The sequence below is a fragment of the Eretmochelys imbricata genome, chromosome 8 (assembly GCF_965152235.1).
Source record: "Eretmochelys imbricata isolate rEreImb1 chromosome 8, rEreImb1.hap1, whole genome shotgun sequence".
Lineage (NCBI taxonomy): Eukaryota > Metazoa > Chordata > Testudines > Cheloniidae > Eretmochelys > Eretmochelys imbricata.
The window spans coordinates 98,098,355-98,113,954 of record NC_135579.1 but is presented as its reverse complement, the minus strand read 5'-3'; the positions used below and the strand labels follow the sequence as shown (position 1 = coordinate 98,113,954).

The window sequence follows — 15,600 nt, the reverse complement described above, 5'->3', positions numbered from 1 at the left end:
GATCGATCGCTGCCCGCTGATCCAGTGGGTAGTGAAGACATAGCCTCAGAAAACTAAAGCACTAAAATGTTTCAGACTCTCCCCTCTGCTTCCCCTGTCCTCTTTTTTGGAGGGAAAAAGCGTGTGTGTGTATGTGTGAATCTTTACTGTATGGTCATGGTATACAACATGCAGTCTAAGAACCAAACAGATCTGTGGAGAGAGAAAATGCACCCTTTGTCCCACTTAACCCTCTCTCTGCAGGGCAAGAACGAATCTGATTAACCTCTAGTTTTTATTGATGGTGAATTCTAACTCATCTCTCAAGGGAGTTACAAATTCAAACTACTATTTTTTTTTTTTTTTTTTACATTTAATTTGGACAAATTATGGTTGTATTCAAATTAGGTGCAGCCCTTGGGCTATTGGTAAGATGTTAGGATGGCTCCCAATGTCAACGGTTGGGCTCCTCAGTATAAACTGGCTGCCTTTACAGCATTTGAATTAGTAGGAGCAGATCGATGCTTAAGGATCTAAAATTGTGGGGTCATGCAAACGTCCCAGGTAATGAACAGAAAAGTTAAAAAACTAAAGCAGAATTGTCTGTCTGTAAGTGGAATCATATTTGTGAAGTGTCATTGAGTCTTGAAATAGATTTCAGAAGTTTTTTCCTCCTTCACATAAATCAAATTTGGGAGGTTTAATGGCCAAAATCCCTTTTTTTGGTCTGGCACGTCGTCATAGAGTCTAAGGCCAGAAGGGACCATTGTGATCATTTAGATTGACCTTCTATATAACACAGACCATCAGACTTACACTCTATAAATTAATTTCGGGGATCTTTTGGGGGGGTAGAGGGGAAGTAGTATATCCATGGGTCAGAGGTTTCAGAGGGGTAGCTGTGTTAGTCTGTATCAATAAAAACAACGAGGAGCCCTTGTGGCACTTTAGAGACTAAGAAATTTATTTGGGCATAATGTTTCATGGGCTATAACCCACTTTGTCAGATGCATGGAGTGGAAAATACAGTAAGCAGGTATAAATATACAGCACATGAAAAGATGGGTGTTGCCTTACCCAGTGGGGGGTCAGTGCTAACGAGGCCAATTCAATTAGGGTGGAAGTGGCCCATTCCCAACAGTTGACAAGAAGGGTTGAATATCAACAGAGGGAAAATTACTTTCACAGATATCTTGAATTGCTTACCACACCTACTTATTAAATGTGTCCTGCCTTTTTGACTGCTTTCAAAATGTAATTTAGTGTATTTGTCTAAGCTAAGACTGTAATAAAATAACTTGTCAGTGAAGTTTGTCCAGTAATTTTACCAGTTCTCATCTTAATCCTGTATTTCATTTTTCTTCTGTATTAAAGATAAAAGTAAATGTGAGCTGACTTTTTTTGAACGGTGGAAAGTTTGAAATCATTATGTAATGTATTGCTATGGGACAGATGCACAAGCACCAGCAATTATTAATACTAAATCTATATCAGGATAGGACTCAGAATGCTTGATCAGGATTGGGGACTCCATTGTGCTAGCTTCTGTAGAGACCTAGTGCTAAACAGGGTCCTTACTCCAAATATCTATCCGTCTCAGATAAGAGAAAAGAACAGATAAGCCTGTTTGCTGGAGGTGTTCTGAACAATGTGTCTGTTCTTAAATGGTAACTCACTCTTCCTATAAAACCTGACATCAGAACAGCCTTCTTTGTCCAAAGAGTGCTGAATGGAACTCCCTATGTATCTCATCAACTCTACCTTTTTAATCAACTGCAGAACAATGACCGCATGGGAATTGAAAGACTGAGCCTCAGGGCATGTCTTCACTAGCAGTGTTAAAGAGCTGGCCACGGCAGTGCTTTAATCTGGCTGTGTAGTTGCAGCAACACTGGTACTTTACAGCGCTGAAACTTGCAGTGCTCAGGGGAGTGTTTTTTCACGCCCCTGAGCGAGAAAGTTGCAGCACTGTAAAGTGCCAGTATAGACGAGCCCTGAGTAACTGAGCGTGAGTGTTGCAGGGAACCGTGGAATGTGAATGACAATGGCACCATGTCACAAATACTTTAAAATAAATATGAATGAATTGTTGTTGGGGGTCATATTGCTTGGGTTGTACTTGTTTTGTTTTCAAAATCCTAGAGTTTTCCATTGAGTGCTTGCTCACGTCCATTCCAGTGTAGGTGTGCGTGCGCTGTATGCACCACCCCCAGAAAGTTTTCCTGCAGTGCTATCCGTTGGGTCTCTTCTGGTGCCCCATGGAGTCGTGCCCATAGCGCCAGTATATAGGGTCCTGCTGCTCTGCCATCCCATTAGTTCCTTCTTACCAGACTTGGGCAACCTGCTGAGCTGTTTTCAGTTATCTCCCGCACCCAGACACCCAGTTCCCAATGGGATCCAAACCCCAAATACATCTGTTTTGTTCTGTATAAAGCTTATACAGGGTAAATTCATAAATTGTCTGCCCTCTATAACACTGACAGAGAGAGACGCGCAGCTGTTTGCTCCCCCAGGTATTAATTACTTTGGGTTTATTAATAATAAAATCACTTTTATTTAAGTATAAAAAGTAGGATTTAAGTGGTTTCAAATAATAACAGACAGAACAAAATAAGTCACCAAGCAAAATAAAGCAAAAACACGCAAGTCTAAGCCTAATACATTAAGAAACTGATTACAGGTAATATCTCACCCTTAAAGATGTTCCAATAAGCTTCTTTCACAGACTAGACTCCTTCCCAGTCTGGACCCAGTCCTTTCCCCAGTATGGGTTCTTGTTAGTTCCAGCAGACATCTCAGGTGGTAAGCAGGAGTTTTCTCATGACTGCAGTCCCTTTTGTCCTGCTCCACCCCCTTTTATAGTTTTGGCACAAGGCAGGAATCTTTTGTCTCTGTAGGTCCCTACCCCGCCTTCTAAATGGAAAAGTACCAGGTTTAAGATGGATTTCGTTATCCGGTGACATGGTGACATGTCACTGTAAGACCCCTAGACTCCATTCTTCCTGGGTTGGCCCACACTTACACAGGAAGGCTTGCAGGTAAATAAATCATTTACAACCAATTGTCCTAGGCAATGGGAGCTATCAAGATTCTAAACCACCATTAATGGCCTACACTCTGCATAATTACAATAGTACCTCAGAGTTATACTTCATATTTCTAGCTTCAGATACAAGAATAATACATGCATACAAATAGGAGGAATATAGTCAGTGGATTATAACCTTTGTTATGATACTTTACAAGAGACCTTTTGCATAAAGCATATTTCAGTTACATTATATTTACAGTCATAAGCATATTTCCATAAAACATATGGAGTGCAACGTCACAGTTCCCATCCAGGGTATCTGTAGAGTGGCAACATAGTCTTTGGTCCACACTTTTGCAACTCATTATGCTGTCACTCAGCGGGCCAGATTTGGCTGAGAGGTTCTACAGTCTGCTTGTCATTGAACTCCAAGCCCCCCTCCTACATCTGCTTGAGAGTCACCTACGTTGGAATGGACATGAGCAAGCACTTGAAGAAAAAATGGTTGCTGACCTTCTGTAACTGCTGTTCCTCAAGATGCGTTGCTCACGTCCATTTCAAAACCCACCTTCCGACCCCTCTGTAGGAGTTAGCCGGCAAGAAGAAGCTGAGGGGGCAGCGGGATGGCAGGACTGTGTATACTGGCACTATGAGGGTGCAACTCCAGAGGCACCAGAGCTGACCTGATGGATACCAGTGAGGAAAACTTTACGGTGGTGGTGCAGGCGGCATGCGCACACCTATATTGGAATGGATATGAGCACCACCTCTCGAAGAAGAGCAGTTATGGAAGGTTAATAACTCTGGGGTTTTTTGTAGTTTCAACCTGTTTGATGTACAAAAAACAGCACTTGCAGTATTTTCACAATTTTTTTTTTTTTAGCTATTTGATGAGAAGCTTCAGCACTGCATAGATGATGAACAGAGAAAAGCAAGTATACTTTATCTTATATATATAGGCCTTTTTGACATTTTTGATTATTTTGTTTCCCTTTTCATTAATCTCATATAATTATGAATCATGTTTTAAGCGTGATTTTAATCTACAGTTGATAAAAATAAATTCTTGATCTGTCTTGTTTAGAACTTTTTACAGGAGTTACATATTCTGAATAACTGGGGGAATATAACTTTATATAATAGGATGAGATTTTTATAACATTAAGATATCACCTTTAAAGCTTTAAAACAAAGTTTCATTCTTTTAAGAAATGGTTCTTATACCTTTTTAGATGTGTGGACAACACAGCATAATTTTAAAACTCCCACATCTCCTCTGGCACAACTGTCATTGACGTATTTGAAGAAATTTTGGTATAAAATAACCAAATTTTGGTTCATTCATCAATGTTTGAAAGTCATAGGTTGAACGAGCATAGTGGAAAAGCATGTAAGGAGCACACTGGGGTTTTAGTTTTTTTTTTTTTTTAAGCAGTGCACATATTTGGAGCTCTGCACTGCACATATTTAGAGCTCTCCATATGCTAAGAGAGACCCTGTGAAAAGTCTGACTAGCCAGTTTTACATTTGATCACTCTGAGTATATCCTTTCTGGTGGTCTTCCACGTATTTCTCTTCCCCCTTCTCTTGCTACCCAACCCCCAACAAAAGGATTTTTTGGTCAGGGAGGGTTGTGTAAATGTGCAGTCTATAACATATTCACATGCTTTGGGGCTGTATGCTCCAGAATGCAATGTCATCCAGAGAATACAAAACATGAAACTTTCAGCCAGGCTATAGCTCACTTCAAAAGCTGATGAATATATCTGCTCCCGTCCAGTGTCATTTTTGGAAGCATGGCAGTAGAACAAAGTGTCACAAATTGCTATTTTTAATAAAGACAAATGTTTTATCAGACTTTTTTTTCTTGGGAGAGTGGGAAGGAAAGAATGTTTCAAAACAAAAAAATTAGCTTGTGAACTTTAATACCTGGAAATAGGGAATTAAAGTTAAAGCTATTGCTCAATTATAATTATTGCACTGTCACTGTAATGTTAAAATAGTTGGATTTGGGAATTTTTGTGTGTTTTGTACCTATTTCTCTGAGTTTTCCCTTGTATTTAAAAGTAAAGCTTCTTCTTTTCAGTATTACTGTTTGAGTACAGTTTGATGCTTCCTCGCATAATATTATGTAAAGGATGTGACTTTGTATATGTTCCTCTTCATGTCTGATGGTCATACTGGCAGATTAGCAATCTTATGCGTTGAGCTTTCTGTCCACTTCTTGGTGGTATGTACAGATTTTAAAATGTATTTGTTGCTCAGTTCAAACATGCTTGGCTAGTCTCTGAACAAGCAACTGCAAGAACAGAACTGATTTTTTTTTTGTTTGTTTTTTAACTCGAAAATTATTCCTTCACTTTTTACCTCTGTCCAGCTGCGCTCATGCAGCTCAGGAAGTACATTAGCCTTCCCTGTGACAGTAAGAAGCATTTGAGTCACTTTTTTAATCCTTGGAGACTTCTTCAAGGATTGTGTTACAGCTAGAGGATGCATTTTCATATTTAGCCTGAGCAAGGCATACATCAGTGGAACAGGAAGACTTATGATTTCAAAGAGGAGCCCAGTTTACCCTTCTTCAGAGATTTTTGTTTTTAAATGTTGTATCAATAATGTTTTTACTACAGATTCCACTTCTTCCCCATTTAAAACAAACAAAAAGCATCACTTTTTTTTAAATTGAACCTCCCTATCCCTTTGGGCTAAAACAGGTAAGGAATTCTTTGGCAGCAGCTTAATGCTTCTGTTTCCTTAGATAAGGATTAAGCTTTTCACTATACTTCGGCTAAGCAATTGTTCCACAGAGATACGGTTTGAGGGAAAGTTATGCAGCTGGAAATCCATTCTACACTCTTTCCCGCTAGGTCTTCATTAAAAATTCTAGCAGAAGCCTGTTTGTTTTTTTTCTTTCCATGTTTTCTTGAACGATTCATAAGTTTAAATGGGCAATCAGAAGACAGGTTTTCTTTTCAGTTGGAATCAAAGCAGAGTGAAAGTGTTGTTTCAAGATGAACTGTTTGAACTCAAGTTAGCTGTTGTGTTCCAGCAGACCAAAGTCAGGCATTTTTAGTATCCTGTAATTTCTTTTGAAACTCAATATGGTGTTTATATGCAGGGCAGGATTGGAAATGTGAACCAAAACTAATTAGCTTTGAGCATTGGGTCAAGCATTGTTTAGTATTGCAAAGAGCCGTGAAATAATGACCTTCTAAACAATTGAGCACAACCTGTTTTTTCAGATGGAAAAAGTCTCTTTCCGGTACTGCCAGGCAATCACTTTATGATAATATGATAGGTAGTATCTAGGATGCTTTTACAAATAGATGTCAGATAGTCATTGTTCTTCTTCGAGTGCTGTCCCTGTGGGTGCTCCACTCTTGGTGTTGGTGCGTCCCGGCGCTATTGATCAGAGATTTTTGATAGCAGTGCCTGGTCGGGACGCAGGCGCTCAGTTGGTATCTCCCGTCTCCTGCTCTGTTTTACCCACCTTCTGCCATATATTTCAAGTTTTAGCTGTCTCGGATGATGATCCCACACATGTTGTTCATTTGAAGAACACTTTCACTGCAGATTTGACAAAATGCAAAGAAGGGACCAATGTGAGATTTCTAAAGATAGCTACAGCACTGGACCCAAAGTTTAAGAATCTGAAGTGCCTTCCAAAATCTGAGAGGGGTGAGGTGTGGAGCATGGTTTCAGAAGTCTTAAAAGAGCAACACTCCGGTGCAGAAACTACAGAACCCGAACCACCAAAAAAGAAAATCAACCTTCTGCTGGTGGCATCTGACTCAGATAATGAAAATGAACATGTGTCAGTCTACACTGCTTTGGATTGTTATCGAGTGGAATCTGTCATCAGCATGGACGCATGTCACCTGGAATGGTGATTGAAGCATGAAGGGACATATCAATCTTTAGTGCATTTGGCACATAAATATCTTGACACTGGCTACAACGGTGCCATGAGAACACCTGTCCTCACTTTCAGGCGACATTGTAAAAAAAGAAGCAGGCAGCATTATCTCCTGCAAATGTAAACAAACTTGCTTGTGTTGGTGATTGGCTGAACAAGAAGTAGTAGGGCTGAGTGAACTTGTAGGTCTGAAGTTTTACATTCTTTTGTTTTTGAGTGCAGGGTGTTTTAATGTAATTCTACATTTGTACATTCAATTTTCATGATAAAGAGATTGCACTACAGTACTTTTATTAGGTGAATTGAGAAATATTATTTTTTGTTCTTTTACAGTGCAAATACTTGTAATAAAAATACATATAAAGTGAGCACTGTACACTTTGTACTCTGTGTAATTGAAATCAGTATATTTCAAAATGTAGAAAACATCCAAAAATATTTAAATAAATGGTATTCTGTTATTAGTGCGATTAATTGCAATTAATTTTTTTAATCACTTGGCAGCCTTAATTTAAATGTATCCTAATTGTTAATTTAGTGGAGAGTCTAAAAATAATTATTTTGGAAGGCATCTTTAACTAATTTTGTCTTTCTTCGGGTTAACCAGTAATGTACCAGTTCTTACAATTATTACTGTAACTGAACCCTGAAATGGCAGTTGCCTCTTCATTTTAGTTTCAGCTATTGTAGGTTCTGTCCCCAAAGCCTTTCTTTCTGTTGGGAATTGTGATTTTACTGCTATGCTATAGATGTAAAGTTTTTTTTCTAATTGACCTTTTGGTATGGATTTATGGCAAATAGGAATGCTCTGAAGAGATTACAAATTACCATTATTTTGGGTCACAAAACAAATGAAGCTATAATATCATGTTGTCTGGTTAAAAATAGATAACCTCTTAAAAACAAACAAGTCTTGAGAACTTGTTTTGTCTCTTACCCTAGGGTCTATCTTTTTCTCTTTAGAGCTTCAGACTTAGGGTATGTCTACAATGCCCATGTTACAGCGCGGCCACGGCTGCGCTGTGACATGGGTAGTGTAGACACGCTTTATCACCAGGGGAGAGCTCTCCTGGCAATTAATTAAAATAAAATATAAATAAATAAGTAAAACCCCACCCCATGGGAGCATGGCTCCCAGCGATAAAACTCTGTCTATACCGGCCTTTTTCAGTGCTATAACTTTTGTTGCTGAGGGGGATGTTTGTTCGTACTCCTGAACGACGAAAGTGGCAGTGTAGACACAGCCTTAGACAAGTAAGGTTATTTATTCATATGATCATAAGGAATGGAATTAATGCCCTTACTACAGCCTCTTTTTAGGGACTAAGAAGAGGGGAGACTTAATAAACAGTACCTTCTTTTTTTTATATTTTTAAAATATAAGAGATTCTAACCAGTACTCTGTGTGGAGGGACAGCGGGGGAGGTGTGGGAGTATAATGTAAAAGGGGAAAAAGTTGGTAGAAGTGTACATAGCCAGTCCCTTCTGCAGTTTGCCTGTTTGCAAGGGGTCAGCATAATGCATAAAAAGGAAGATTGGGGTCCTGCAATTAGGGCAGAGGACTGGGAGTCGGGTGACCTGGATTCTGTTCATGGCTCTAGTGCTGACTTGCTGTGTGACCTAGCATAAATCATTTTTTGTCAGTGCCTCAGTTTCCACATCTGTAAAATGGGGGTAGAGATACATTAACCTCTTTTTAATAAAGAGTTTTGAGATCTATGGATGAAAGCACTGTTGTAACCGTGCCTCCGTGGGTCACAACTGAGAATATCAAGTTCAGGACAAACTGCTGAGAAATAGGGCAGATACACCCCAAAACTGGTGGTTATTCTCCCTTAGGATATACCAAACCAGCAACAAGAGTAAACTTCTGTTTCACCACACTGGCTAACAAGAAGTTAGAGCTGCAGTTTCGTTAGGCATTCCAGTCCTTGTATCACCACCAAAAACACTAGATTTTAAGATGTGGTTCTTTACAACCAGTTTAATCAAATGAAAGGTTCTTTTGATCCCAAAGGATCAGCCACATACCCAGGGCAATATATAACTGAGATTTTACCCAAAATTCACACCAATCCTTTAGTATTTAAAATCTAAAGGTTTATTTATAAAAAGAAAGAAAGAAAGGTGAGAGAGTTAAAACTAGTTAAAGGAATCCAATACATACTATAATTGCAAAGTTCTTGGTTCAGGCTTGTAGCAGTGACGGAATAAACTGCTGGCTTAAGTCAAGTCTCTGGTTGCTTCCAAATCATTGGAAGGTCCTCAGTCCTTTGGTTAGAATGCTCCCATTAGTATAAATTCATAATCCAGAGATTTGAGCAGGAAGGAGGTAAAATGGAGGTGTTTCCAGTGCCTTTTATAGCTTCTGCCATGTGGAGGGAAATCCATTGTTTCAAACAAAGCCCTCAGCACAGGTGGTGGAAAATTGCAGGTAAAAGATGGGAGTTTGGAGTCACATGGGCAAGTCAAATGTCCAAGCATGATTTCACTTAGTAATAGCAGGAAAGTCCATTAAGTGTAGATAGGCGTCTCCCATGGTCCATTAGGAGTTGTATTCCTTGATGAGCCACTTAATTTGAATAGTCCCTTCATGATGTGCAGGCTAAATACCTTGTGGGCATTACACCTGGAGCAAACATTTGAAATACAAGTTTAGAGCCAATACTCGAAATTTGAAATACAAAAATGATACATGCATACAAATAGCATAATCATATTCAGCAAATCATATCCTTTCCATAGGCACCTTACTTGACAACCTTTTTACAAGATTGGTTGCAATTATATAACAGTGGTAGCAACAGTGATCTACATGGTCATATTTTAATCAGATAACGTCACAACCGTATAAGAGCAAATGTTGTTGTTCTGTTATGTAAGAACATGACAAGTCATCAATATCAAAATCTCAGTGGCGGTATTACCAGAGAAAGGAACTGTTGCCTAGTCTGTCAATTCTGTATTAGTACATTGATTAGAGAATCCAGAGAACACTTGGTAGTTTAGCAGGTTCTGCCCCATTTCCAGACCCAGAAATATTAGTTATTACAAGAATCCTGGTGTGCACGAGTGAGACAGTCACAGTTTGGAAAGGCGTTCTGTCCTTGTAATATTTTTATTAGCACAATTAGCAAAAGTACAAACACTCTAATCCAGGGGTCGGCAACCTATGGCACGCATGCCAAAGACGGCACGCAATCAAATTTTTAATGGCACGCTGCTGTCTGCTGGGGACAGCAGTGCGCAATTAAAAATCCGGCCCAGCCCGCTCTTCTCTGCCCACCGCTCTCTCCTTGCAGGGCAGGCAAGCTTCCCTCTCTCCCTGCCTCTTCCCCTAGCGTGCATGGTTCCTGCCCCTCCTCCTCTCCCTCCCTGCGACCAATCAGCTGACTGCCCTTGCCATGGAGTGGGAGAGGGAAAAGCGGGGCCGCAGCGTGCTCTCTGCTCCGGGGACCTTGGGGAAGGGGGTGGAATTGACATATTCCCTCCAGCCCCCTGCCGTGAGCTGCTCTGGGCAGGGGGCTGGGAGCGCCCCCACAACCCCAGCTAAAGCACCCAGCCCTCTGCCCTGACCCATGAACCCTCCTCACACACACCCAGCCCTCTGCCCTGACCCCTGCGCCCCCCCCCCCCACATCCCAGCCCCGTGCCCTGACCCCTGCAGCCCCCCACAACCTCAGCCCTGGCTCCGGCACCCCCCACACATACCCTGCCCCCTACCCTGACTCCCGCACCCCCCCCACATACCCAGCCCCCTACCCTGACTCCGGCACCCTTCTCACACACCCCCACACCCCATGCCCTGACTCTTGCACCTCCACATCCGCACCCCCACATCTACATCCCCATCCCCACCCTGAGCACCAAACGGGAGCTCCTGCACACGCACACCCACATTCCCACCTGCACCCCTCGCACCAAATGGGAGCTGCCAGGTAAGCACTCCACACCCAAACCTCCTGCCCCAACCCTGAGCCCCCTCCCTCATTCTAGTTCCTGACCAGACCCTGCACCCCAACCCCCAGCCTGCTCCTTCACCCCCAGCCCTGTGCTCAGTGCACTCCCACCCTCAGCTCAGTGCAGAGAGAGGAAGAGAATGGGCCAGAACCAGGGAGAAAGTAGGTACCTACTCTATGTGGACAGGGCTGGGATCCCAGACCAGCAGCGGTCTGAGCGGGGCCAGCAGCTGGGACCCTGGCTGGCAGAAGCTGGCGGACGGAACCCCAGACTAACAGCGGGCTGAGCCGCTCAGTCCACTGCTGGTCTGGGGTCCCGGCTGCTGGCCCTGCTCAGCCCACTGCCTGTCTGGGGTTCTGGCTGCTGGCCCCTTGCCAGCCAGGGTCCCGGCCGCAGGCCCTGCTCAGCCCGCTGCCGGCCTAGGTGAACAGAACCCCAGGCCAGCAGCGGGCTGAGCGGGCCGATGGTGTAAGATCAGCGTTTTAATTTAATTTTAAATGAAGCTTCTTAAACATTTTGAAAATCTTGTTTACATAAAACAATAGTTATATAATATATAGACTTATAGAGAGAGACCTTCTAAAAAACGTTGGTGTATTGGCACGTGAAACCTTAAAGTGAAGAAATGAAGACTCGGCACACCACTTCTAAAAGGTTGCCGCCCCCTGCTCTAATCCATCAAAGTAGATCGAGATGATATAAGACTGTCAGTACATTTAATTGTCCATATACTCACACCATCCCTTGCGGAGACCCCAAAGGAGGTGAGACAGGCACTCTGTGAGTGGTTGTCGTGTCCTTGGCATGCCAAGATCCCAGTGGCTTAGGCAATGGTTAGCCCTGATATAGGGTTCTGTGGCCTCGTGAGTATTTGTAAGGATGTCTTGCCTCCTCCATCCATTTCTAGACTTCTTCATCCTGATATTGTTGGGGTGCTCTCTCCTTACAGGTTAGTATATTAATTACCTTAATCTTATTGGCATATACTTCAGTTAGTTCTTCTTCGAGTGCTTGGGACCTCAATTTGGTTCTGTCCAGACTTCTGGGCTGCCATTTGAGCCCTTTGTGACGTGCTCCCTGCTCTATCTCCCATACAAGGTGGTGTTTCTGGTAGCGATAATCTCAGCTAGGAGGGTGTCTGAGCTCAGGGTCCTAACATCAGAGCCTCCCTACACCATGTTCTAAAAGGACAAGGTTCAGCTCAAGGCTCACCCGGCTTTTCTCCCAAAGGTTGTCTCCCAATTTCACATCAACCAGGACATCTTCCTTCCTGTATTCTACCCTAAGCCACACTCCAGTGCCAGGGAGGAAAGGTGTGACTCATTGGATTTCCGCAGAGCACTAGCCTTCTACATCGAGAGAACGAAACTGTTCCGAAGGTCCATCCAATTATTTATGGCAGTGGCAGGCAGAATGAAAGGTCTTCCTGTCTACTCTCAGCGTATCTCGTCATGGGTCACGTCATGCATTTGGGAGTGCAACAACTTGGCAAAGGTGCCCGCTCCTTCGATCATTGTGCACTCCACCAGGGTTTAGGCCTCTTCAATAGCATTCCTGGCACAGGTTCCCACCCAGGAAATCTGCAGAGCAGCAAAGTGGTTCTCCATACACACTTCCACCATGCACTATGCGATTATCCAGCAAGCCAGAGATGATGCGGCCTTTGGAAGAGCAGTGCTCCAATCAGTGGACAGCTCCGCCCGGACCTCCAGAATTTGGCTTGTCAATCACCTGATTGGAATTGACATGAACAGGCACTCGAAGAAAAAACGGATACTCACCTTCTCATAACTGTTGTTTTTCGAGATGTGGTGTTCATGTCCATTCCAATACTCTCACTCCTGCCCCTCTGTCGGAGTAGCCGGCAAGAAGGAACTGAGGGAGTGGTGGGTTGGCAGGGCCCTATATTGGGCGCGATGAAGGCGCAATTCCATGGGGCGCCCAGGCCGACCCTACAGACACTACTAAGGGAAAAATCTGAGTCTTGCGAGCTGCAAGTGACTCTTTAATGTGTGTCCTGCGGCTCCTTGTAGCACATGGTATTAAAACACTGTGTGATTTAGTTATTAACCAATTGTAGTTGATAAAATAATACTCATTTTGCTGTGAGAATTATAAAATCCCCCATCATACTGTTTAAATATGAATATTATAGCTGTCAAACCATTTTTTTAAAATCGCAATTAATTGCGAGATTAAAAGAAGTTGTGGTTAATCGCAGGTTTAATCACATTGTTAAAGAATAATAAAATGCCAGTTTAAATTTAATGTAAATATTTTTGTGTGTTTTTCAACATTTTCAAATATTGATTTCACTTACAACACAATACAAAGTGTACAGTGCTCATATTTCTTGTTACAAATATTTGCACAGTAAAAAATGAAAAAGTCGAAGCATGAAGGGGCATACCAAAGTTTAGCATGTCTGACACATCATTACCTTGCTATGCCGGCTACAACAGTGTCATGCAAACTCCTGGTCTCGCTTTCAGGTGACGTAAATAAGAGGGCAGTATTCTCTCCCGTAAATGTCAACAAACTTGTTTGTCTTAACGATTGGCAGAACAAGTAGGATTGAGTGTACTTGTAGGCTCTAAAGTTTTACATTGTTTTGTTTGAGTGTAGTTATGTAAAATAAAAATCTACATTTGTAAGTTGCACTTTCATGATAAAGAAATTGTACTACAGTACTTGTATGAGGTGAATTGAAAAATACTGTTATCTTTTTTTTACAGTGCAATATTTGTAATGAAAAATATAAAGAGAGAACTGTACATTTTGTATTCTAGGTTGTAATTGAAATCAGTTTGAAAGTGTCATTTGAAAATATAGAAAAACATCCAAAAATATTTATAATCAATTTAAATTGGTATTCTAGTCTTTAACAGTGTGATTAAAACTGCAGTTAATTGTGACTATTTTTTAATTTAGTTAATTTGCTTTAAGAAAAGGAGTACTTGTGGCACCTTAGAGACCAACGAATTTATTTGAGCATAAGCTTTCATGAGCTACAGCTCACTTCATCAGATGCATGCAGTGGAAAATACAATCGGGGAGATTTATATACATAGAGAACATGAAACAATGAGTGTTACCATTCACACTGTAACGAGAGTGATCAGGTAAGGTGAGCTGTTACCAGCAGGAGAGCGGGGTGGGGCGGGATTTTTTGTAGTGATAATCAAGGTGGGCCATTTCCAAGACAAGAAAGTGTGAGGAATGGGGTGGGGAGGGGGAGGGAATAAACATGGGGAAATAGTTTTACTTTGTGTAATGACCCATCCACTCCCAGTCTCTATTCAAGCCTAAGTTAATTGTATCCAGTTTGCAAATTAATTCCAATTCAGCAGTCTCTCGTTGGACTCTGTTTTTGAAGTGTTTTTGTTGAAGAATTACCATTTTTAGGTCTGTAATCGAGTGACCAGAGAGATGGAAGCGTTCTCCAACTGGTTTTTGAATGTTATAATTCTTGACGTCTGATTTGTGTCCATTTATTCTTTTACGTAGAGACTGTCCAGTTTGACCAATGTACATGGCAGAGGAGCATTCCTGGCGCGTGATGGCATATATCACGTTGGTAGATGTGCAGGTGAACGAGCCTCTGATGTGATTAGGCCCTGTGATGGTGTCCCCTGGATAGATAGGTGGACAGAGTTGACAACAGGCTTTGTTGCAAGGAGTATGTTCCTGGGTTAGTGTTTCTGTTGTGTGGTGTGTGGTTGCTGGTGAGTATTTGCTTCAGGTTTGGGGGCTGTCTGGAAGCAAGGACTGGCCTGTCTCCCAAGATCCGTGAGAGTGATGGGTCGTCCTTCAGGATAGCTTGTAGATCCTTGATGATGCATTGGAGAGGTTTTAATTGGGGGCTGAAGGTGACGGCTAGTGGCGTTCTGTTATTTTCTTTGTTGGGCCTGTCCAGTGGTAGGTAACTTCTGGGTACTCTTTTGGCTCTGTCCATCTGTTTCTTCACTTCAGCAGGTGGGTATTGTAGTTGTAAGAACGCTTGATAGAGATCTTGTAGGTGTTTGTCTCTGTCTGAGGGGTTGGAGCAAATGCAGTTGTATCGTAGAGTTTGGCTGTAGACAGTGGATCATATGGTGTGTCCTGGATGAGAGCTGGAGGCATGTAGGTAGGCATAGCGGTCAGTAGGTTTCCGGTATAGGGTGGTGTTTATGTGACCATCGCTTATTAGCACCGTGGTGTCCAGGAAGTGGATCTTTTGTGTGGACTGGTCCAGGCTGAGGTTGTTAAGTTCTTGAGTTAACTGCGAATAATTGACAGCCCTAACGAATATATAGTACTGGCGGGTAAATGAAACAATGAATCACACTCCTGTGGCTCTTTTGAGTAATGTCGATCGCTAATTTGGGTCCTGAACCACTGAGGTCTGAATATCACTGCGTTAAGCTATTGTCTTACAGGCTTTCTTGCATTACAGCTGTAACTTATACCTATATTTTACCTTATACCTATGCTTTACCTGGAGCCAATATCTATACCTATAGGCTACATAACAATGCCCTTTCAGGTTAAAATTTTCAGTATCACGTATTTCAGTGAATAAGTCTTGTCAGCTGAGCATTAAGACTGAGGAATTACTGTAAATGGTGGATGTATAGTGCTTGGATGGCTCTCACCTGATCATGTTGCTGGTTTAGTTCTTAATATGATTTTCTCTAGTACATTACAAATAATATGCTTTTTTTCGTACATGTCTACA

General features: G+C 42.0%; 1 protein-coding gene across 5 annotated transcripts in view; it reads left to right on the top strand.

Annotated features, from left to right (window-relative positions):
- The window catches only part of OSBPL9 (oxysterol binding protein like 9), a 146,754-nt gene that overhangs the window by 69,655 nt on the left and 61,499 nt on the right, over nucleotides 1-15,600 (top strand). For all 5 annotated transcript variants that reach the window (XM_077825428.1, XM_077825427.1, XM_077825426.1 and 2 more), the window contains one exon: nucleotides 3,894-3,941. In XM_077825428.1, the coding sequence (XP_077681554.1) occupies nucleotides 3,894-3,941 (48 nt within the window). The remainder of the gene's footprint in view (nucleotides 1-3,893; nucleotides 3,942-15,600) is intronic.